General features: G+C 47.9%; 1 protein-coding gene across 2 annotated transcripts in view; it reads right to left on the bottom strand.

Moving 5' to 3' along the window:
• Positions 1-21,877, bottom strand: part of cfap299 (cilia and flagella associated protein 299) — a 268,942-nt gene extending 247,065 nt beyond the window's left edge. For both annotated transcript variants that reach the window (XM_029718086.1, XM_029718088.1), the window contains exons 1-2: positions 21,764-21,877; positions 14,631-14,761 (exon numbers count right to left, since the gene is read on the bottom strand). In XM_029718086.1, coding sequence (XP_029573946.1) covers positions 14,631-14,761; positions 21,764-21,874 — 242 coding nt within the window. In that variant the 5' untranslated portion in view covers positions 21,875-21,877. The remainder of the gene's footprint in view (positions 1-14,630; positions 14,762-21,763) is intronic.
• Between the last annotated feature and the right edge of the window lie 2,687 nt (positions 21,878-24,564).

Below are 24,564 nucleotides of genomic sequence, written 5' to 3'. Positions count from 1 at the left end.
CTTCGCAACAAAAATCAAATCAAATTGTATTTGTCACATACGTCAAATACAACAGGTGTAGACCTTACAGTGAAACGCTTACTTACAAGCCCTTAACCAACACTGCTTTAAGAAGTTAAGATTATTTTTTTTAAAAAAAGTGTTAAGTTAAAAAAATAGAAAATAAAAGTAACAAATAATTAAACAGCATGAGTAAAATAACAATAGCGAGGCTATATACAGGAGGCACCGGTACAGAGTCCATGTGCAGGAGCACCGGTTAGTTGAGGTAATTGAGGTAATATGTACATGTAGGTAGAGTTAAAGTGACTATGCATAGATAATAAACAGAGAGTAGCAGCAGCAGTGTAAAAGAGAGGTCTGGGTTGCCCTTTGATTAGCTGTTCAGTCTTATGGCTTGAGGGTAGAAGCTGTTAAGAAGCATTTTTGTCCTAGACTTGGCACTCCGGTACTGCTTGCCGTGCGGTAGCAGAGAGAACAGTTTATGACTAGGGTGGCTGGAGTCGGACAATTTTTAGGGCCTTCCCCTGACACAGCCTGGTATAGAGGTCCTGGATGGGAGGAAGCTTGGCCCCAGTGATGTACTGGGCCGTACGCACTACCCTCCGTATTGCTTTGCGGTCGGAGGCCGAGCAGTGTCCATACCAGGCTGTGATGCAACCAGTCAGGATGCTCTCGATGGTGCAGCTTTAGAACCTTTTGAGGATCTGAGGAGCCATGCCAAATCTTTTCAGTTTCCTGAGGGGGAATAGGTTTTGTCGTGCCCTCTTCACGACTGTCTTGGTGTGTTTGGACCATGATAGTTTGTTGGTGATGTGGACACCAAGGAACTTGAAACTCTCAACCTGTTCCACTACAGCCCCGTCGATGAGAATGGGGGCGTGCTCGGTCCTCCTTTTCCTGTAGCCCACAATCATCTCCTTTGCCTTGATCACGTTGAGGGAGAGGTTGTTGTCCTGGCACCACACGGCCAGGTCTCTGACCTCCTCCCTATATGCTGTCTCATCGTTGTCGGTGATCAGGCCTACCACTGTTGTGTCATCGGCAAACTTGATGATGGTGTTGGAGTCGTGCCTGGCCATGCAGTCATGAGTGAACAGGGAGTACAGGAGGGAACTGATCACGTGTACGTCTACCTTGACAACATCCTCGTCTTTTCCCGCTCAGCTCAAGAACACGTTCTCTAAGTCCGACATGTCCTCCAGCGTCTCCTGGAGAACCATCTTTTTGTTCAAGCGAATTCCATCGCTCCTCCGTCTCCTTCTTAGGATACATCATCACTGCGGATTGGCCCCAACCCACGTCCAGAGTGCAGCTGCAACGCTTCCTGGGATTTACCCATTTCAATCACAGTTTTATCCGGGATTACAGCACCGTGGCTTCCCCCCTTTCAGCGCTCACAAGGTCCCATTTATGTGGTCCCCAGGTGCTGACCGGGCGTTCCTGGACCTAAAGCACTGCTTCACCACAACTCCCATATTAATCCATCCGGACGCGTCCCGACAGTTCATGGTGGAGGTCGACGCTTCGGACATCGGAGTGGGGGCTGTCCTGTCCCATTGTTCTGCCCTGTACCTTAAGCTGTATCCCTGTGCCTTCTCCCATCGTCTTAACGCCACGGAGAGGAAATATGATGTGGAAAATTGAGAACTACTCGCATTGAAGATGGCGTTGGAGGAGTGGAGTCACTGGTTAGAGGGTTTGCCTGCCACCCTGGCTCCCGTCGCACCCTGGCCTTTGTGCGACAACACTTTTGTTGGCCCACCATGGTCCCACCAGCGCCGCCTGCACTGTCTGTGCTCAGAATAAGACTCCTCGGCAAGCTCGGCAAGCTCACTGGTCTCCCTCCGTCTGATGGCAACACCACTATCCTTACGGTGGTTTCCAAAGCCGCCCACTTCATTCCCCGGCTCATGGTGCAGAACGTCTTTCAGATCCATGGACTTCCGGTGGACATGGTGTGTCCTACCGTGGGCCTCAGTTCTTGTCCCGGAAGGCGTTCTGCACACTCATTGGGTCGTCGGCCAGCCTTTCCTCCGGGATTCCCCCCAGTCTAACGGCCAGTCGGAGCGAGCCAATCAGGACCTGGAGACGACTCTTCATTGCCTCGTCTCCGCCAACTCCACCACCTGGAGCCAGCAACTTGTGTGGGTGGAATACGCCTGCAACACCGTCCCCTGCTCAGCCACTGGTCTCTCGCCTTTCGAGTGTTCGATGGGTTATCAGCCCCCATTCTTCCCTGAGGAGGAAGAGGTCAGCATACCATCGGTCCAGATGTTCGTCCGCCACTGTCGCCGCACCTGGAAGAGAGCCCGGTCTGCTCTTATCAAGACCACCTCCAGGTATCGACGACAGGTGGACAGCCACCGGACCCGTTAATTGAAATGCATTCCAGGTGACTACGTCATGAAGCTAGTTGAGAGAATGCTAACAGTGTGGAACCACACACTATTGCAGAGACTGATATTACTGGTCGCAATTGAGATGGTGAAAACAATGTGTGGGGAGACAGAGGCACAGAAACTCACATCAACGCCTTTGTCAGATAACACGGTTAAACGAATAATTTGTGCTATTGCTAACACTCAAGAGGAAACTGACTGAACCACTCAATCCCCCCCCCCTTATGCTCTCCAAATGGACGTGAGCTGTGAGTCCCAAGATGCCTGTGCATTGACTCTATACATGTCGGGGGATGCTATTCACAGGGACATATTGTTCTGTCTCACGATTCCCCAGCATGAAATGGCTATGCGTGGCTAATATTGACGAAAAACAGATTCCATGGGATCGAATGGTGGGCTTTTGCACAGATGGAGCTCCATCTATCACAGGATGGTGGGCAGGCCGTCTCCCCCTGAGCTATAATTCAAATCAACAGGGAAATCTCTGACTTCCAGACTTCAGTGGTTCAAGACAACTGGGAACTGGAAAATCTCTGACTTCCCGACTTCAGTGCGTTCAAGACAACTGGGAACAGGGAAATCTCTGACTTCCAGACTTCAGTGCGTTCAAGACAACTGGGAACAGGGAAATCTCTGACTTCCCGACTTCAGTGGTTCAAGACAACTGGGAACAGGGAAATCTCTGACTTCCAGACTTCAGTGGTTCAAGACAACTGGGAACAGGGAAATCTCTGACTTCCAGACTTCAGTGGTTCAAGACAACTGGGAACTGGGAAATCTCTGACATCCCGACTTCAGTGGTTCAAGACAACTGGGAACTCGGGAAAACGTTTTGAATGGTGATCCAACTCGGAATTACAACTCAGGAACTCGGGTCTCTTTCTAGAGCTCTAAATTTCCGACCTAAAAGATCACTGACGTCATGATTTGAACATGTATTTTTCCAAGTTCCCAGTTGTCTTGAAAGCACCATAAAACTCATGGTAGGCTACCCTTCGCCAGTTCATATCTGTGTGAAGCTGGATTCAGTGCTCTCGTCTGCATTAAAACCAAATGTTGAACCAAGGTGGATGTGACAGCAGAGATGAGGTGCGAACTGTCGACCACGCCCCCTGACTTTGAGAAACTCAAGCACACCCTTCTCATTAATGGTGGTCAGATCAGAGACATTACGTCAGACTAGTTTGTAATTGACTGTCCTAGCCCCACATTAAAAGTATGTGATGGTGAGTTGAGAAAACAAAATCAGAAAAACTGTTAGAATGTTTTTAAATTGACTGTCATAGACCCAAATAAAAAGTAAACATTGGCTGTTAATGACATCATTTCTTTTCACATGCTGGGGTGGGGTCACGAGAATTTTCATATGTCAAAATGGGGTAGCGGGCAAAACAGGTTTGGGAACCCCTGGTTTAGAGGCCCACAGAGAGGGCATAGGCCCACAGAGAGGGTATAGGCCCACAGAGAGGGTATAGGCCCACAGAGAGGGCATAGGCCCACAGAGAGGGCATAGGCCCACAGAGAGGGCATAGGCCCACAGAGAGGGCATAGGCCCACAGAGAGGGTATAGGCCCACAGAGAGGGTATAGGCCCACAGAGAGGGTATAGGCCCACAGAGAGGGCATAGGCCCACAGAGAGGGTATAGGCCCACAGAGAGGGTATAGGCCCACAGAGAGGGTATAGGCCCACAGAGAGGGTATAGGCCCACAGAGAGGGCATAGGCCCACAGAGAGGGTATAGGCCCACAGAAGGGCATAGGCCCACAGAGAGGGCATTGACCCACAGAGAGGGTATAGGCCCACAGAGAGGGCATAGGCCCACAGAGAGGGTATAGGCCCACAGAGAGGGCATAGGCCCACAGAGAGGGTATAGGCCCACAGAGAGGGCATAGGCCCACAGAGAGGGTATAGGCCCACAGAGAGGGCATAGGCCCACAGAGAGGGCATAGGCCCACAGAGAGGGCATAGGCCCACAGAGAGGGCATAGGCCCACAGAGAGGGCATAGGCCCACAGAGAGGGTATAGGCCCACAGAGAGGGTATAGGCCCACAGAGAGGGTATAGGCCCACAGAGAGGGTATAGGCCCACAGAGAGGGCATAAGCCCACAGAGAGGGTATAGGCCCACAGAGAGGGTATAGGCCCACAGAGAGGGCATAGGCCCACAGAGAGGGTATAGGCCCACAGAGAGGGTATAGGCCCACAGAGAGGGTATAGACCCACGGCCCACAGAGAGGGCATAGGCCCACAGAGAGGGCATAGGCCCACAGAGAGGGCATAGGCCCACAGAGAGGGTATAGGCCCACAGAGAGGGTATAGGCCCACAGAGAGGGTATAGGCCCACAGAGAGGGTATAGGCCCACAGAGAGGGTATAGGCCCACAGAGAGGGTATAGGCCCACAGAGAGGGTATAGGCCCACAGAGAGGGCATAGGCCCACAGAGAGGGCATAGGCCCACAGAGAGGGCATAGCACAGAGAGGGTATAGGCCCACAGAGAGGGTAGAGGCCCACAGAGAGGGTATAGGCCCACAGAGAGGGCATAGGCCCACAGAGAGGGCATAGGCCCACAGAGAGGGCATAGGCCCACAGAGAGGGTATAGGCCCACAGAGAGGGCATAGGCCCACAGAGAGGGCATAGGCCCACAGAGAGGGTATAGGCCCACAGAGAGGGCATAGACCCACAGAGAGGGCATAGGCCCACAGAGAGGGTATAGACCCACAGAGAGGGCATAGGCCCACAGAGAGGGCATAGACACCCCCAGCGGGAGTAAACTAAAGAGGCTGTGGAAAGATATGGAGGTCGCAGTGCTTTAGTATACATGGTTATTATTAACTCTTATTTACCTGGATCACTTCCATTGTTCTACGCCTGTAGTCTATAATTAACTTCTCAGTCAGTCAGCCAGCCATGTTGATGACGCAAGTAGTACCACTATATAGGGAATATGGCTCTGGTCTATAGTAGTGCACTATATAGGGAATAGGGCTCTGGTCTAAAGTAGTGCACTATATAGGGAATAGGGCTCTGGTCTAAAGTAGTGCACTATATAGGGAATAGGGCTCTGGTCTAAAGTAGTGCACTATATAGGGAATAGGGCTCTGGTCTAAAGTAGTGCACTATATAGGGAATAGGGCTCTGGTCTATAGTAGTGCACTATATAGGGAATAGGGCTCTGGTCTAAAGTAGTGCACTATATAGGGAATAGGGCTCTGGTCTATAGTAGTACACTATATAGGGAATAGGGCTCTGGTCTAAAGTAGTGTACTATATAGGGAATAGGGCTCTGGTCTATAGTAGTGCACTATATAGGGAATAGGGCTCTGGTCTATAGTAGTGTACTATATAGGGAATAGGGCCCTGGTCTATAGTAGTACCACTATATAGGGAATAGGGCTCTGGTCTATAGTAGTGCCCTATATAGGGAATAGGGTGCCATTTGGGATGCAGCAGGCTTAAAATAACGGCTGTTCTGTTGACTGCAAGTGGCCAATAAAAGGTCCTTTCAAGCAGCACACTGGGCCTTTTCCTTTACTACTGTTTGGGAAACACTGTTTTGGGAAATAAAACAAGATCCCATGAGGAATGACTTCATTAATGGCCAGTGGCCATAGGTGGCCATAGGTTGCCAACTTCAAAAGCTCAAACACCACCTGTCAGATGTCCCTGGAAAACTAGATAAACTTTCTTAGTTCCTACATACACACACGGACACACGGGCACACGGGCACACGGGCACACGGACACACGGGCACACGGACGGACACACGGGCACACGGGCACCCGGGCACACGGACACACGGGCACACGGACGGACACACGGGCACACGGGCACCCGGGCACACGGACACCTTCCTACAGCTCTTCAACACTCTCCAAAGAGCCCTGAGATAAAACTAGATGCTGCTGTGTGATCTGACGCTGATAAAGGAGAGAATGTGGTACAATAGCCCGATATTAAATCCCTCTCCAACAGTTCTCCAGATCTATGTCATGTATGTGACCCTGAAAGATGAAAGAGAGGGGGACTGATATCTCAGACAGCGGCTCTCCTGTCTGCAGGTGTGACGGGGGGAGAGCTCCAATTTCACTGGTGTCTGATGGTCACACACACACCTGCATGAAAACACACCTTATACCTAGACATAGCCTGTTGGATAAGCATCTAAGACTTCAATCAAATTCAACACCCAGCAAGTAAATGTTTGGATACCTGAAAAAAACGTGTGTGTGTGTGTGTGTGTGTGTGTGTGTGTGTGTGTGTGTTCGTGTGTGTGTGTGGAAAAGAGGATTCTTATCGTAAGTCTGTATCAGCTTGTCATCAAACAAGCCATAACCACAATGCTTTATCTAGGATTACCTCAGTAGCCTAGTGGAAATGTTGTCAGGAGTAGCCTGGGTTTGGAGGTTTATCTAGGACAGGGTTCCTACTACCAGTAGCCTGGGTTTATCTAGGACAGGAGTCCTACTACCAGTAGCCTGGGTTTATCTAGGACAGGAGTCCTACTACCAGTAGCCTGGGTTTGGGGTTTATCTAGGACAGGGTTCCCTACTACCAGTAGCCTGGGTTTATCTAGGACAGGGTTCCCTACTACCAGTAGCCTGGGTTTATCTAGGACAGGGTTCCCTACTACCAGTAGCCTGGGTTTATCTAGGACAGGGTTCCCTACTACCAGTAGCCTGGGTTTATCTAGGACAGGGTTCCCTACTACCAGTAGCCTGGGTTTATCTAGGACAGGGTTCCCTACTACCAGTAGCCTGGGTTTATCTAGGACAGGGTTCCCTACTACCAGTAGCTCGCAGCCCACCTATGAGTAGCTCGCCAAACAATTCCAAAAGTACACTGAACAAAAATATAAACGCAACATGTGAAGTGTTGGTCCGATTTTCCATACGCACAAAAAGCTTATTTCTTTCAAAATGTTGTGCACAAATTTGTTTACATCCCTGCAAGTGAGCATTTATCCTTTCCAAAGATAATCCATCTGATAGGTGTGGCATTTCAAGAAGCTGAATAAATAGCATAATCATTACACAGGTGCACCTTGTGCTTGGGACAATAAAAGGACACTCTAAAATGTGCAGTATTGTCACACAACACAATGCCACAGACGTATCAAGTTTTGAGGGAGTGTGCAACTGGCATGATGACTGCAGGAATGTCCACCAGAACTATTGCCAGAGAATTGAACCTGCGGGATCATTTGAGACCAGCCACCCGGACAGCTGATGAAACTGTGAGTTTGCACAACCAAAGAATTTCTGCACAAACTGTCTCAGGAAACCTGATCTGCGTGGTTGTCGTATTAATCAGGGTCTTGACCTGACTGCAGTTCGACGTCGTAACTGACTTCAGTGGGCATATGCTCACCACGATGGCCACCGGCACGCTGGAGAAGTGTGCTCTTCAAGGATGAATCCCGGTTCTAACTGTACCTCGTGTGGGCGAGGTACAGTTACCTCGTGTGGGCGAGGTACATCACTCCGGGATGCTGGCCTTCTAGGCAGAGTTGCAAAGAAAAAGCCATATCTCAGACTGGCCAATAAAAAGAAAAGATTAAGATGGCCAAAAGAACACAGACACTTGACCGAGGAGCTCTGCCTAGAAGGCCAGCATCCCGGAGTCGCCTCTTCACTGTTGACGTTGAGACTGGTGTTTTGCGGGTAATATTTAATGAAGCTGCCAGTTGAGGACTTGTGAGGTTTCTGTTTCTCAAACTAGACACTTTAATGTACTTGTCCTCTTGCTCAGTTGTGCACCGGGGCCTCCCACTCCTCTTTCTATTCTGGTTAGAGCCAGTTTGCGCTGTTCTGTGAAGGCAGGAGTACACAGTGTTGAACGAGATCTTCAGTTTCTTGGCAATTTCTCACATGAAATAGCCTTCATTTCTCAGAACAAGAATAGACTGACAAGTTTCAGAAGAAAGTCATTTGTTTCTGGCCATTTTGAGCCTGTAATCGAACCCACAAATGCTGATGCTCCAGATACTCAACTAGTCTAAAGAAGGCCAGTTTTATTGCTTCTTTAATCAGAACTACAGTTTTCAGCTGTGCTAACATATTTGCAAAAGGGTTTTCTAACGGTCAATTAGCTTTTTAAAATGATAAACTTGGATTAGCTAACACAACATCCCCTTGAAACACAGGAGTGATGGTTGCTGATAACGGGCCCCTGTACACCTATGTAGATATTCCATTTTATTTTTATTTTTTTAAATCTGCCGTTTACAGCTGCAAAAGTCATTTACAATAGTCATTTATTTTAAATGGACAAAAAAATTGCTTTTCTTTCAAAAACAAGGGCAATTCTAAGTGACCCCAAACTTTTAAACGGTAGTGTATACACTGACACGGTGAGTTCATCAGGAAGTGTATAGGGGATGTTGTTCCCACTGTGACTATTAAAACCTACCCAAACCAAAAACCGTGGATAGATGGCAGCATTTGCGTAATAATGAAAGCGCGAACCACCTCATTTAACCACGACAAGGTGACTGGGAATATGGTTGAATACAAAACAGTATAGCTATGCCCTCAGTAAGGCAATCAAAACGTCAGTACAGAGACAGTGGAGTCGCAATTCAACGGCTCAGACACGAGACGTATGTGGCAGGGTCTACAGACAATCACGGATTAGAAAGGGAAAACCAGCCACGTCACGGACACCGACGTTTTGCTCCCGGACAAGCTAAACACCTTCTTCGCCCGCTTTGAGGATAACACAGTGCCAACTTACGCGGCCCACTCCAAAGGACTGTGGGCTCTCGTTCTCCGTGGCCGACGTTTAAGCGTGTTAACCCTCGCAAGGCTGCCGACCCAGACGGCATCCCTAGCCACGTCCTCAGAGCATGCGCAGACCAACTGACTGAAGTGTTTACGGACATATTCAATCTCTCCCTATCACAGTCTGCTGTCCTCACATGCTTCAAGATGGCCACCATTGTTCCTGTTCCCAAGAAGGCAAAGGTAACTGAACTAAATGACGATCGCCCCGTAGCACTCACTTCTGACATCATGAAGTGCTTTGAGTGTCACGGCAGTTTGAAGGAGCGGACCAAGATGCAGCGTTTCCGTAGTTCCACATGTTTTATTAAAATCAGTGAAACAACGAATGCAACAATTAAACACTACAAGTAAAAACAAAACAACAAACCGTGACGCTGGAGGAACAATAACCTCACGAAGAACAATCACCCACAAACACCTGTGGGACAAACCTAAACTTAAATAGGTACTCCAATTAGAGACAACGACAACCTGCTGCCTCTAATTGGAGGTCATGCTAAACACCACCAACATAGAAATGCAAACCTAGAACCAAAACATAGACATACAAAACCCAGACAAAAACCCCCTGTCACGCCCTGACCTATTCTACCATAGAAAATAACACTCACTATGGTCAGGACGTGACATTAAGAAGCTAGTTAAGGATCATATCACCTCCACCTTACCTGATACCCAAGACCCACTTCAATTTGCATACCGCCCCACAGACGATGCAATCGCCATCGCACTGCACACTGCCCTATCCTATCCTATCTGGACAAGAGGAATACCTATGTAAGAATTCTGTTCATTGACTGCAGCTCAGCATTCAACACCATAGTACCCTCCAAGCTTGGGGCCCTGGGTCTGAACCACGCCCTGTGCAACTGGGACCTGGACTTTCTGACGGGCCACCCCCCAGGTGGTGAAGGTAGGAAACAACACCCCCACTATGCTGATCCTCAAAACAGGGGCACCACAAGAGTGCATGCTCAGCCCCCTCCTGTGGTCCCTGTTCACCCAGGACTGCGTGGCCATGCACGCTTCCAGCTCAATCATCAAGTTTTCAGATGACACAAGAGTGGTAGGCCTGATTGCCAACAACGACGAGACAGCCTACAGGGAGGAAGTGAAGGCCCTGGCAGAGTGGTGCCAGGAAAATAACCTCTCCCTCAACGTCAACAAAAAGAAGGAGCTGATCGTGGACTTCAGGAGCAGAAGGAGCACGCCCACCATCCACATCAACGGGACCGCAGTGGAGAAGGTGAACAGCTTTAAGTTCCTCTGCGTACACATCACTGACAAACTGAAATGGTCCACCCACACAGACAGTGTGCTAAAGAAGGCGCAACAGCGCCTTTTCAACCTCAGGAAGCTAAGGAAATTTGTCTTGGCCCCTAAGACCCCCACAAACTTTTACAGATGCACCATTGAGAGCATCCTGTCGGACTGTAATCACCGCCTGGTACGGCAACTGCACTTCCCACAACTGCAGTGCTCTCCAGGTGGGGGGTGCTGTCTGTCCAAAGCATCACCAGGGGTACACTGCCTGTCCTCCAGGACACCTACAGCACCCGATGTCACAGAACGGACAAAAAGATCATAAAGGACATCAACAACCCGAGCAACGACCTGTTCACCTCGCGATCATCCAGAAGGCGAGGTCAGTACAGATGCATCAAAACTGGGACCGAGAGACTGAAAAACAGCTTCTGTCTCAAGGCCATCAGACAGCCATCACTAGCCGGCCTCCACCAAGTACCCTGCCCTGAACTTAGTCACTGTCACTAGCCGGGTACCACCCGATTACTCAACCTTAAGAGGCTGCTGCCCTAGGTACATAGACATGGAATCACTGGGCACTTTAATAATGTTTACGTACTGTTTTAGTCAATTCATGTATATACTGTATTCTAGTCAATTCGACTTATATATTTCTTAATTACATTATTTTACTTTGAGATGTGTGTATTGTTGTGAATTTCTAGATATTACTGCACTGTTGGAGTGAGGACCACAAGCATTTCACTACACCCGCAATAACATCTGCTAAATATGTGACCAATAACATTTATTTTATTTGACATATCACCCATTGAGCATGTTTGGGATGCTGTGGATCAACGTTTGTCAACATCCAACTTCGTTATATCTCTATGAACAATTGTAGTTTTGCGAGTGAAAAACAAAAACAAAAAATCTAAAACCAGGAAAAATAAAACATTATTTGGGAAAATATCAAACATCCTTTTGGGGGGGAGGATCACTGATTTTATAAGGCCCCCCTTACAGTTGTTTATGAACCATTATTTTACCAGGTATATTGACAAAAAACATAGTATACAAGACAAAGTAGTGCACTAAGGACCCAGGGAAGAGTTGACAACATAGTGAGAAAGTAGTGCACTATGTTGTCAACTCTTCCCCTGGTCCTTAGTGAACAACAGAAAGTAGTGCACTATGTTGTCAACTCTTCCCCTGGTCCTTAGTGTACTAGAGGAAGTAGTGTACTAAGAAGAAGAGTTGCAGAGGAGAGGAGAAAAGAAGAAGAGTTGCAGAGGAGAGGAGAAAAGAAGACCAACCACGGTGTCAGATTTCAAAAAGGCTTTACGGCGAAAGCAAACCATGCAATTATCTGAGAACAGCGCCCAGCAGACAAATCATTACAAACAGTAACCAGCCAAGTAGACGAGTAACAAAAGTCAGAAATAGTGATAAAAGTAATCACTTACCTTTGATGATCTTCATATGGTTACACTCACAAGTCTCCCAGTTACCCAATAAATGTCCGTTTTGTTCGATCAAGTCCCTCTTTATATCCAAAAACCTCTGTTTTGTTAGCGCGTTTTGTTCAGTAAAACACTATCTCAAACAACATCCGGTGAAATTGCAGAGCGTGAAACTCAACAAAACCGAACTTCTCATAATAAACATACATAAAAGATACAAATATTATACACCAGCTTAAAGATAAACTTCTTGTTAATCCAACCGCTGTGTCAGATTTCAAAAACGCTTTACGGCGAAAGCAAACCATGCGATTATCTGAGAACAGCGCCCAGCAGACAAATCATTACAAACAGTTAGCAGCCAAGAAGAGGAGGAACAAAAGTCAGAAATAGCAATAAAATTGATCACTTACCTGAAACAATACCTAAAGACTGGCCACATGCTGTGGAAGCCATAGAGATCGTAAACTGGGTCCTAAGTCTTTGTATGGTGGATAGGCTTTCAATGGAAAAACAGCCATTTCAAAATAAAAGCATTTCCTGGATGGATTTTCCTCAGGTTTTCGCCTGCCATATCAGTTCTGTTATACTCACAGACATTATGTTAACAGTTTCGGAAACTTTAGAGTGTTTTCTATCCAAATCTACCAATTATATGCATATCCTAGCTTCTGGGCCCGAGTAGCAGGCAGTTTACTTTGGGCACACTTTTCATCCAAAATTCCGAATGCTGCCCACTACCCTAGTGAGGTTAAAACTTGTAATATTCATCTGTACGCAGACAATACTGTTATGTATGCCATTGCCCCAACTGTAGACCAGACGTTGTTAGAGCTGCAATCTGATTTTGTTGCCTTCCAGAAAGCCCTGGTTAGTTTACAATTTCTACTTAATGTGGGCAAGACTAAATACATGTTGTTCTCTAGTTCTCACAAGAATGTCCTACATATTTATTAATTGTATGGTTCTCGAAAGCTCTGACGAAGGCCGTGAGGTCGATATGTAAAGCTCTGACGAAGGCTGTGAGGCCGATACGTAAAGCTCTGACGAAGGCCGTGAGGCCGATACGTAAAGCTCTGACGAAGGCCGTGAGGCCGATACGTAAAGCTCTGACGAAGACCGTGAGGCCGATACGTAAAGCTCTGATGAAGGCCGTGAGGCCGATACGTAAAGCTCTGACGAAGACCGCGAGGCCGATACGTAAAGCTCTGACGAAGGCCTTGAGGTCGATACGTAAAGCTCTGACGAAGGCCGCGAGGCCGATACGTAAAGCTCTGACGAAGGCCTTGAGGTCGATACGTAAAGCTCTGACGAAGGCCGCGAGGCCGATACGTAAAGCTCTGACGAAGGCCGTGAGGCCGATACGTAAAGCTTATTAAATATCAGTGATACTATCAAGAGCAGTGCGCAGGTTTCCTTTTTCCTACATCTTGTTCAACGGTTGTCATGCACCTGCAATAAGATTGCTCAGATGTGCGAGTGCCTTTTGAATTCTGGTTCTCGAATAGATTGGGTTGCCGCCTATAAATAAATCGGGGCATTTGGATTGACAAGGATCAAAGTTTTTTTGTTTTTTTTTAAACATACTGCTGAGCTAGTTAAAAAAGCTCAGATTTATAGTGGGCTTCTTTTTCAGAGATAGATCTTGTATCTTCCTAAACAGCATGAAGCAGATAGTACAGTCAACTTTCCGGTCAGTTCTTGACAATGGTGACACCATTTACCAGAATGCCTTTCGCTACTCTTAAACCAGTTGGATGCCATCTAAAATACAGCCTTTCACTTCATCACAGGTAACAGTTTTAATACGCATCACTGCATCCTTTATGAAAAGGGTGAGCTGGTCCTCATTAAAGTCCCCTTGGATCACTTCACTATTCCCATTTGGTCTACTAAACTCTACTACACAAGCTTCCGTCTTACCTAACTTCTTTGTTGAAGTATAAAAACATAAAAGATACCTACTGCATTCACAGGGTTGGTTAACTCGAGGTTCCTCGGGTCTCCACGGGAATTAGGTCAATCCTAATTTATTAACCTGTTAGAACTCCCAGCGTCTTGATTCCCTGGTGTCGCTAGGGAAGTTTAGGAGTCTAATGTTGAGATTGTTAAATGAGAATTGCATTTGTTTTGATTAAATGTACAAATGTATTGTGGTGTTGAAATTCTCGTTTTGGAAATTGTAACCTGTAGTTCATTCCCCGAGATCGTGATCGCTGCAGATGTCGTATCAAGCTGAAATCATCACAACATTTTCCTTTCTACAATGAAGTCAAATCCAGCACTGTAAGTACAAAACACACACAATGACAAAAGCCCAAACAGACAATGTCTTCCCCTTGGAGAGCACTGTGGCTTTCCCCTTGGAGAGCACTGTGGCCTTCCCCTTGGGGAGCACTGCGGCCTTCCCCTTGCGGAGCACTGTGGCCTTCCCCTTGGAGAGCACTGTGGCCTTCCCCTTGCAGAGCACTGTGGCCTTCCCCTTGGGGAGCACTGTGGCCTTCCCCTTGCAGAGCACTGTGGACTTCCCCTTGGGGAGCACTGTGGCCTTCCCCTTGCAGAGCACTGTGGCCTTCCCCTTGCAGAGCACTGTGGCCTTCCCCTTGCAGAGCACTGTGGCCTTCCCCTTGGAGAGCACTGTGGCCACCAGTTGACAGTCAGACAATGCCTTCCTCTTGGAGAGTACTGTGGCCCCTAATTGACAGATAGCTTCACTGTCTAACTGACTTACTTCTGCTGGCTCCTCTTGGAGAGCCTGGAGGCCTCTGCAGCTGCTTTCCTGGTCTCAAATTCCTCCCTCTTCAAGACCTCTCCGCTGCCCCTGTAGCCCAGTTCCACCAGCTGGCGAGCCAACTCCTCATCCTGGTGGAGCAATAAAAATAGATCTGGTCAGACAGACAGGTGGAGCAACGAAAAGAGATCTGGTCAGTCAGACAGGTGGAGCAATGAAAAGAGATCTGGTCAGTCAGACAGGTGGAGCAATGAAAAGAGATCTGGTCAGTCAGACAGGTGGAGCAATGAAAAGAGATCTGGTCAGACAGACAGGTGGAGCAATGAAAAGAGATCTGGTCAGTCAGACAGACAGGGAGGGAGGGACGACCCACTAATAACCCCCTCCACTATACACATATATAAACACACACACACACACACACGTTGAGCTTCTTTTTGATTGGAGGCTGGAGCAGACAATGCAAAACATAATGGACAGTCTGCTAAAGATGAATTGTAGATTTTAAAAAATATAGTGTGTGTGTGTGTGTGTGTGTGTGTGTGTGTGTGTGTGTGTGTGTGTGTGTGTGTGTGTGTGTTTGTGTGTGTGTGTGTGTGTGTGCGCATAACGGAGGTTATGGAGTTAGGTTAAGGGAGGCAGCATGCTTGTGGTGAAATCTGTGGTAAGGACATAGCTTGATATATACACATCACCATGCCCAGGCATCTAAACAGAGCTCTCCTTTCAACTTCAACCCAGGCCTGTGGCTTGTTGGATCAAGGCTTGTGCCACATGTCATTCTACTACCCGAACTAAGCTAAGCCAAGCCAGTCCTCAGGCAGCCAGTCCTCAGGCAGCCAGTCCTCATCCAGCCAGTCCTCATCCAGCCAGTCCTCAGGCAGCCAGTCCTCAAGCAGCTAGTCCTCAGGCAGCCAGTCCTCAGGCAGCCAGTCCTCATCCAGCCAGTCCTCAGGCAGCCAGTCCTCATCCAGCCAGTCCTCAGGCAGCCAGTCCTCAAGCAGCCAGTCCTCATCCAGCCAGTCCTCAGGCAGCCAGTCCTCAGGCAGCCAGTCCTCATCCAGCCAGTCCTCATCCAGCCAGTCCTCAGGCAGCCAGTTCTCAGGCAGCCAGTCCTCAGGCAGCCAGTCCTCAGGCAGCCAGTCCTCAAGCAGCCAGTCCTCATCCAGCCAGTCCTCATCCAGCCAGTCCTCAGGCAGCCAGTCCTCAGGCAGCCAGTCCTCATCCAGCCAGTCCTCATCCAGCCAGTCCTCATCCAGCCAGTCATCATCCAGCCAGTCCTCAGGCAGCCAGTCCTCATCCAGCCAGTTCTCAGGCAGCCAGTCCTCAAGCAGCCAGTCCTCAGGCAGCCAGTCTTCATCCAGCCAGTCCTCAGGCAGCCAGTCCTCATCCAGCCAGCCCTCATCCAGCCAGTCCTCAGGCAGCCAGTCCTCATCCAGCCAGTCCTCAGGCAGCCAGTCCTTATCCAGCCAGTCCTCATCCAGCCAGTCCTCAGGCAGCCAGTCCTCATCCAGCCAGTCCTCAGGCAGCCAGTCCTCATCCAGCCAGTCCTCATCCAGCCAGTCCTCAAGCAGCCAGTCCTCAAGCAGCCAGTCCTCAGGCAGCCAGTCCTCAGGCAGCCAGTCCTCAAGCAGCCAGTCCTCATCCAGCCAGTCCTCAGGCAGCCAGTCCTCATCCAGCCAGTCCTCATCCAGCCAGTCCTCAGGCAGCCAGTCCTCAGGCAGCCAGTCCTCAAGCAGCCAGTCCTCATCCAGCCAGTCCTCAGGCAGCCAGTCCTCAGGCAGCCAGTCCTCAGGCAGCCAGTCCTCATCCAGCCAGTCCTCATCCAGCCAGTCCTCAAGCAGCCAGTCCTCAAGCAGCCAGTCCTCATCCAGCCAGTCCTCAGGCAGCCAGTCCTCATACAGCCAGTCCTCAAGCAGCCAGTCCTCATCCAACCAGTCCTCATCCAGCCAGTCCTCATCCAGCCAGTCCTCATCCAGCCAGTCCTCAGGCAGCTAGTCCTCATCCAGCCTGTCCTCATCCAGCCTCATCACCTTTCATGTGTCAAACCATTCCAAGCAAATTAGTTCTATTGTTTCCAAAATAGCTTTATTCTGTCAGTGACGTGGTGTTCACTGTCTTCATCCGTTGTCATGTCAACGCTCATTGACTGAGTCCATTTGACTGTTCCGAGTTCCGCTATTCAAACTTGATTTGCTTGTTTTAAACAACTGGGATTATATTGCTGAATGGACTCAAACCAAAAATGTTATCTAAATAAACTTTTGACTGGTTTGTCGGGGGTTTCCTGTTGGCATAGATGTTATAGGGCAAACCACAGCAATGTATTTAGAGAGTTGGGCCTCATTTTTTGTTACATTTTGAATATCATAATGTAAAAACCTCAATATACCAACTCTCTAAATACCTGACTGTGGGGAAAAACCCTAGTTAGATTTTCAGAAATGTACACTTGACTAACCTAGGTCTAAATACTATCAAACATCAGAATTCTGGTAAAGTGTCCATAGAAAAACCATTGGCAACAACACACTTAATCAATAGCTACACAAGTCATGACTGTGCAGGTTTAGCCTAGACCTGTGTTGACTGCAGTGGGTCCACACCTGAAAGGGAGGTGATAGAGTTTGATATTGTTTGTCCAGGGTTGATAACCAGGTTAGATACATGTTGTGTTCTACCTTCTGTAGACACAGGTGTTCTAGCACGACACGGCTATTCAACTGAACGTTGTGTAACTTCTCAGCAATAGTCATTAGTCCCATCTACTGGTGAAGCTGTTAAACAAATAGCATTATAGGCCTAGGGGCTGAATTTATGACATTTCTCATATTCACTGACAAATACCACCCCCTTTGACAGGGATGAAAATTAAAGATTTTTCTTTTTAAATCTAGAAAACGGGACAGTCAAAAATATTGACGGGATTAATACCGGTTTCAAATGCAGATAGCATACAACTTGTATGGCGTCATGTGGGTGAGTGGTTTGCTGATGTCAACGTTGAGAACAGAGGGCCCCATGGTGGAGGTGGGGTACTGGTATGGGCCCCATGGTGGAGGTGGAGTTATGGTATGGGCCCCATGGTGGAGGTGGGGTTCTGGTATGGGCCCCATGGTGGAGGTGGGGTTATGGTATGGGCCCCATGGTGGAGGTGGGGTTATGGTATGGGCCCCATGGTGGAGGTGGGGTTATGGTATGGGCCCCATGGTGGAGGTGGGGTTATGGTATGGGCCCCATGGTGGAGGTTGGGTTATGGTATGGGCCCCATGGTGGAGGTGGGGTTATGGTATGGGCCCCATGGTGGAGGTGGGGTTATGGTATGGGGCAGGCATAAGCTACGGACAACCAACACAACTGCATTTTATCAATGGCTATTTGAATGCACAGAGATACCGTGATGAGATCATGAGGCCCGTTGTCGTGCCATTCATCCACCACCATCACCTCATGGTTCAGCATGATAATGCACAGCCCCATGTCAACAAGGATCTGTACACAATTCCTGGAAGCTGAAAATGTCCCAGTTCTTCCATGGCCTGCATACTCACCAGACATGTAATCCATTGAGCATGTTTGGGATGCTCTGGATCGACAGCGTTTTCCAGTTCCCACCAATATCCAGAAACGTTGCACAGCCATTGAAAAGCAGTGGGACAACATTCCTCAGGCCACAATCAGCAGCCTGATCAACTCTATGTGAAGGAGATGTGTCGCGCTGCATGAGGCAAATGGTGGTCACACCAGATACTGACTGGTTTTCTGATCCACACCCTTAACTTGTTTTTAAAGGTATCTGTGACCAACAGATGAATATATGTATTCCCAGTCATGTGAAATCCATAGATTAGGGCTAAATGTATTTCTTTAAATTGAATGATTTCCTTATATGAACTGTAACTCAGTAAAACCTTTGAAATTGTTGCATGTTGCGTGTATATTTTTGTTCAGTATAATTTAGCCCTATAAACTAATTTAGAACTATAAACTAATTTAGAACTATAAACTAATTTAGAACTATAAACTAATTTAGAACTATAAACTAATTCAGCCCTATAAACTAATTTAGCCCTGTTATTTTATTTTTTCTTGGATTGATTAGACAGATAAAAATTAGCCCCTTTTCAGGAAATAAATGGTGTTTCCATGATCCTAATCACTGTCATTTAACATAAACATTCTCTGCCTAGGAATGACCCAACTGTCAATGGGAGGTGAAGCTGAAACAAGGCCCACTTTAAAGTGAATATTATATTGAAGCTGGGAGGTGGTGCTGAAACAAGGCACACTTTAAAGTGAATATTATATTGTGGCTGGGAGGTGGTGCTGAAACAAGGCACACTTTAAAGTGAATATTATATTGAAGCTGGGAGGTGGTGCTGAAACAAGGCACACTTTAAAGTGAATATTATATTGAAGCTGGGTGGTGGTGCTGAAACAAGGCCCACTTTAAAGTGAATATTATATTGTGGCTGGGAGGTGGTGCTGAAACAAGGCCCACTTTAACGCGAATATTATATTGAAGCAGGGTGGTGGTGCTGAAACAAGGCCCACTTTAAAGTGAATATATTATTGAAGCTGGGTGGTGGTGCTGAAACAAGGCCCACTTTAAAGTGAATATTATATTGAAGCTGGGAGGTGGTGCTGAAACAAGGCACACTTTAAAGTGAATATTAGCTTTGAATTTACAATCGCCCAGAGGACACTCTGGCACTCTAGAATGAATTTACCAACACACCCAAAGTAGTAAGATGTCTAGCCAGTAATGTGTTAATGCCAACAAGCTAGTGTAACTGATGTGAAATGGCTAGCTAGTTTGCGGGGTGCGCGTTAATAGCGTTTCAATTGGTGACATCACTCGCTCTGAGACCTTGAAGTGGTTGTTCCCCTTTGCTCTGCAAGGGCAGCGGCTTTTGTGGCGCGATGGGTAACGAAGCTTTGTGGGGTGTCAGTTGTTGATGTGTGCAGAGGGTCCCTGGTTCGAGCCCAGGTAGGGGCGAGGAGAGGGACGGAAGCTATACTGTTACACTAGGAAGAGGTTGCGTTGCAATGGCATCAACTTCCGGTAGACAAGCATATTACGCTCAACTGAAAGGACACCGTTTTTTTTATTTTTTATTAACTAGGCAAGTCAGTTAAGAACAAATTCGTATTTACAATGACAGCCTAGGAACAGTGGGTTAACTGCCTTGTTCAGGGGCAGAACGACAGATTTGTACCTTGTCAGCTCAGGGATTCAATCTAGCAACCTTTCAGTTACTGATCCAATGCTCTAACCACTAGGCTACCTGCTGGTTAATAGTCCAACGCTATGACCACTATGCTACCTGCTGGTTAATAGTCCAACGCTCTGACCACTAGGCTACCTGCTGGTTACTGGCCCAACGCTCTAACCACTAGGCTACCTGCTGGTTACCTACCCAACGCTCTAACCACTAGGTTACCTGCTGGTTACTGGCCCAACGCTCTAACCACTAGGCTACCTGCTGGTTACTGGCCCAACGCTCTAACCACTAGGCTACCTGGTGGTTACTGGCCCAACGCTCTAACCACTAGGCTACCTGCTGGTTACTGGTCCAACGCTCTAACCACTAGGCTACCTGCTGGTTACTGGCCCAACGCTCTAACCACTAGGCTACCTGCTGGTTACTGGCCCAACACTCTAACCACTAGGCTACCTGCTGGTTACTGGTCCAACGCTCTAACCACTAGTCTACCTGCTGGTTACTAGTCCAACACTCTAACCACTAGGCTACCTGCTGGTTACTGGCCCAATGCTCTAACCACTAGGCTACGAGCTGGTTACTGGCCCAACGCTCTAACCACTAGGCTACCTGCTGGTTACTGGCCCAACGCTCTAACCACTGGGCTACCTGCTGGTTACTGGTCCAACGCTCTAACCACTACGCTACCTGCTGGTTACTGGCCCAACGCTCTAACCACCGGGCTACCTGCTGGTTACTGGCCCAACGCTCTAACCACCAGGCTACCTGCTGGTTACTGGCCCAACGCTCTAACCACTAGGCTACCTGCTGGTTACTGGTCCATCGCTCTAACCACTAGGCTACCTGCTGGTTACTGGCCCAACGCTCTAACCACTGGGCTACCTGCTGGTTACTGGTCCAACTCTCTAACCACTAGGCTACCTGCTGGTTACTGGCCCAACGCTCTAACCACTAGGCTACCTGCAGGTTACTGGCCCAACGCTCTAACCACTAGGCTACCTGCTGGTTACTGGCCCAACGCTCTAACCACTAGGCTACCTGCTGGTTACTGGCCCAACGCTCTAACCACTAAGCTACCTGCTGGTTACTGGCCCAACGCTCTAACCACTAGGCTACCTGCTGGTTACTGGCCCAACGCTCTAACCACTAGGCTACCTGCTGGTTACTGTCCCAACGCTCTAACCACTAGACTACCTGCTGGTTACTGGCCCAACGCTCTAACCACTAGGCTACCTGGTGGTAACTGGCCCAACGCTCTAACCACTAGGCTACCTGCTGGTTACTGGCCCAACGCTCTAACCACTAGGCTACCTGCTGGTTACTGGCCCAACGCTCTAACCACTAGGCTACCTGCTGGTTACTGGCCCAACGCTCTAACCACTAGGCTACCTGGTGGTTACTGGCCCAACGCTCTAACCACTAGGCTACCTGCTGGTTACTGGCCCAACGCTCTAACCACTAGGCTACCTGTTGGTTACTGGCCCAACGCTCTAACCACTAGGCTACCTGCTGCCCCAACAGTATAACGTTACTAAAAGGAACTAATAGTATATACTCATTAAGCATGTAGTATACAGTATGTTCGTATGGGTATACGAACACAGCATTTGACTTTGTTCCTCAATGAATGTACCAATGACTGACTCGCTGAAGTCAAGGCCTATACTGCCACCTACCGCCGGATGATGTTCACTACCACAACAAACATGTCTCAAGGTACACTACATACAACTTTGGTACGAGACTTTTTTGCATTGCGCAAGGGGGTCACAATAGCAATGTCCACCAAGTAATGCCAACTGCATATGACAAGCTGTGTTAATCTATCGCTAGTGTTTAGATGCTGTAGCGACGTAACGTTAGCAAAGTAAACGCTGGCAGCAACTGATCAAAACACATTTGCCTTACCTCGAGATAATACAAGTCCAACGATGTAATTTGAGAGTCGAGGAAATCTTCGTAGGTATGAAATTCTGTCACAATATTGTCGAGAGCCGCGGCAGCGTTATCCTCCTCCATACCGTTACCGTTGTAGCGACGTTAACCGATTACCATAGCAACGCGCTCTCACTCATTCAAATCGAATCCAACTTTATTAGTCACATGCGCCGAATACAACAGGTGTAGTAGACCTCACAGTGAAATGCTGAATACAACAGGTGTAGTAGACCTCACAGTGAAATGCTGAATACAACAGGTGTAGTAGACCTCACAGTGAAATGCTGAATACAACAGGTGTAGTAGACCTTACAGTGAAATGCTGAATACAACAGGTGTAGTAGACCTTACAGTGAAATGCTGAATACAACAGGTGTAGTAGACCTCACAGTGAAATGCTGAATACAACAGGTGTAGTAGACCTCACAGTGAAATGCTGAATACAACAGGTGTAGTAGACCTTACAGTGAAATGCTGAATACAACAGGTGTAGTAGACCTTACAGTGAAATGCTGAATACAACAGGGGTAGACCTCACAGTGAAATGCTGAATACAACAGTTGTAGACCTCACAGTGAAATGCTGAATACAACAGGTGTAGTAGACCTCACAGTGAAATGCTGAATACAACAGGTGTAGTAGACCTTACAGTGAAATGCTGAATACAACAGGTGTAGACCTCACAGTGAAATGCTGAATACAACAGGTGTAGTAGACCTCACAGTGAAATGCTGAATACAACAGGTGTAGTAGACCTCACAGTGAAATGCTGAATACAACAGGTGTAGTAGACCTCACAGTGAAATGCTGAATACAACAGGTGTAGTAGACCTCACAGTGAAATGCTGAATACAACAGGTGTAGTAGACCTCACAGTGAAATGCTGAATACAACAGGTGTAGACCTCACAGTGAAATGCTGAATACAACAGGTGTAGTAGACCTTACAGTGAAATGCTGAATACAACAGGTGTAGTAGACCTCACAGTGAAATGCTGAATACAACAGGTGTAGTAGTCCTCACAGTGAAATGCTGAATACAAAAGGTGTAGTAGACCTTACAGTGAAATGCTGAATACAACAGGTGTAGTAGACCTCACAGTGAAATGCTGAATACAACAGGTGTAGGTAGACCTCACAGTGAAATGCTGAATACAACAGGTGTAGTAGACCTCACAGTGAAATGCTGAATACAACAGGTGTAGTAGACCTCACAGTGAAATGCTGAATACAACAGGTGTAGGTAGACCTCACAGTGAAATGCTGAATACAACAGGTGTAGGTAGTCCTCACAGTGAAATGCTGAATACAACAGGTGTAGTAGACCTTACAGTGAAATGCTGAATACAACAGGTGTAGTAGACCTTACAGTGAAATGCTGAATACAACAGGTGTAGACCTCACAGTGAAATGCTGAATACAACAGGTGTAGTAGACCTCACAGTGAAATGCTGAATACAACAGGTGTAGTAGACCTCACAGTGAAATGCTGAATACAACAGGTGTAGTAGACCTTACAGTGAAATGCTGAATACAACAGGTGTAGTAGACCTTACAGTGAAATGCTGAATACAACAGGTGTAGACCTCACAGTGAAATTCAACAGGTGTAGACCTCACAGTGAAATGCTGAATACAACAGTGTAACGCCCTGGCCATAGAGAGGGGTTTTTTGTTCTTTATTTTGGTTAGGCCAAGGTGTTACATTGGGTGGGCGTTCTATGTTCGTTTTCTAGGTTTTTTGTATTTCTTTGTTTTGGGCCGTGTGTGGCTCCCAATCAGGCACAGCTGAAGTTCGTTGTTGCTGATTGGGAGTCACACATAAGGAGCATGTTTTTCCTTTGGGTTTTGTGGGTAATTGTTTCTGTTGAGTGTTTTGCACCTGACAGGACTGTTTGGCTGTCAGTTTTCTTGTTTTGTGTAGTGTTCTTTAGTAAATTAAAATCATGATGAACACTAACTCCGCTATTACCCACCACAAGAAGACCAAGCAGCGGAGTAAGGAGCAGAGCAAGGTTAACAAGAATTTAAGCCGTCTAACCCCTCAGCCGTCTAACCCCTCAGCCGTCTAACCCCTCAGCCGTCTAACCCCTCAGCCATAATAACCCCTCAGCCATAATAACCCCTCAGCCATAATAACCCCTCAGCCATAATAACCCCTCAGCCATAATAACCCCTCAGCCGTCTAACCCCTCAGCCGTCTAACCCCTCAGCCATAATGACCCCTCAGCCATCTAACCCCTCAGCCGTCTAACACCTCAGCAGTCTAACCCCTCAGCAGTCTAACCCCTCAGCCGTCTAACCCCTCAGCAGTCTAACCCCTCAGCCGTCTAACCCCTCAGCCATAATAACCCCTCAGCCATAATAACCCCTCAGCCATAATAACCCCTCAGCCGTCTAACCCCTCAGCCGTCTAACCCCTCAGCCGTATAACCCCTCAGCCGTCTAACCCCTCAGCCGTCTAACCCCTCAGCCGTCTAACCCCTCAGCCGTCTAACCCCTCAGCCATAATGACCCCTCAGCCGTCTAACCCCTCAGCCATAATGACCCCTCAGCCGTCTAACCCCTCAGCCGTCTAACCCTTCAGCCGTCTAACCCCTCAGCCGTCTAACCACTCAGCCATAATGACCCCTCAGCCATAATAAACCCTCAGCAGTCTAACCCCTCAGCCATAATGACCCCTCAGCCGTGTAACCCCTCAACCGTCTAACCCCTCAGCCGTCTAACCCCTCAGCCGTCTAACCCCTCAGCAGTCTAACCCCTCAGCCGTCTA

The sequence above is a fragment of the Salmo trutta genome, chromosome 27 (assembly GCF_901001165.1).
Source record: "Salmo trutta chromosome 27, fSalTru1.1, whole genome shotgun sequence".
Classification (NCBI taxonomy): Eukaryota; Metazoa; Chordata; class Actinopteri; order Salmoniformes; family Salmonidae; genus Salmo; species Salmo trutta.
Note: the sequence above shows the minus strand (reverse complement) of the source record. Positions and strands in the feature narration are given on the sequence as shown.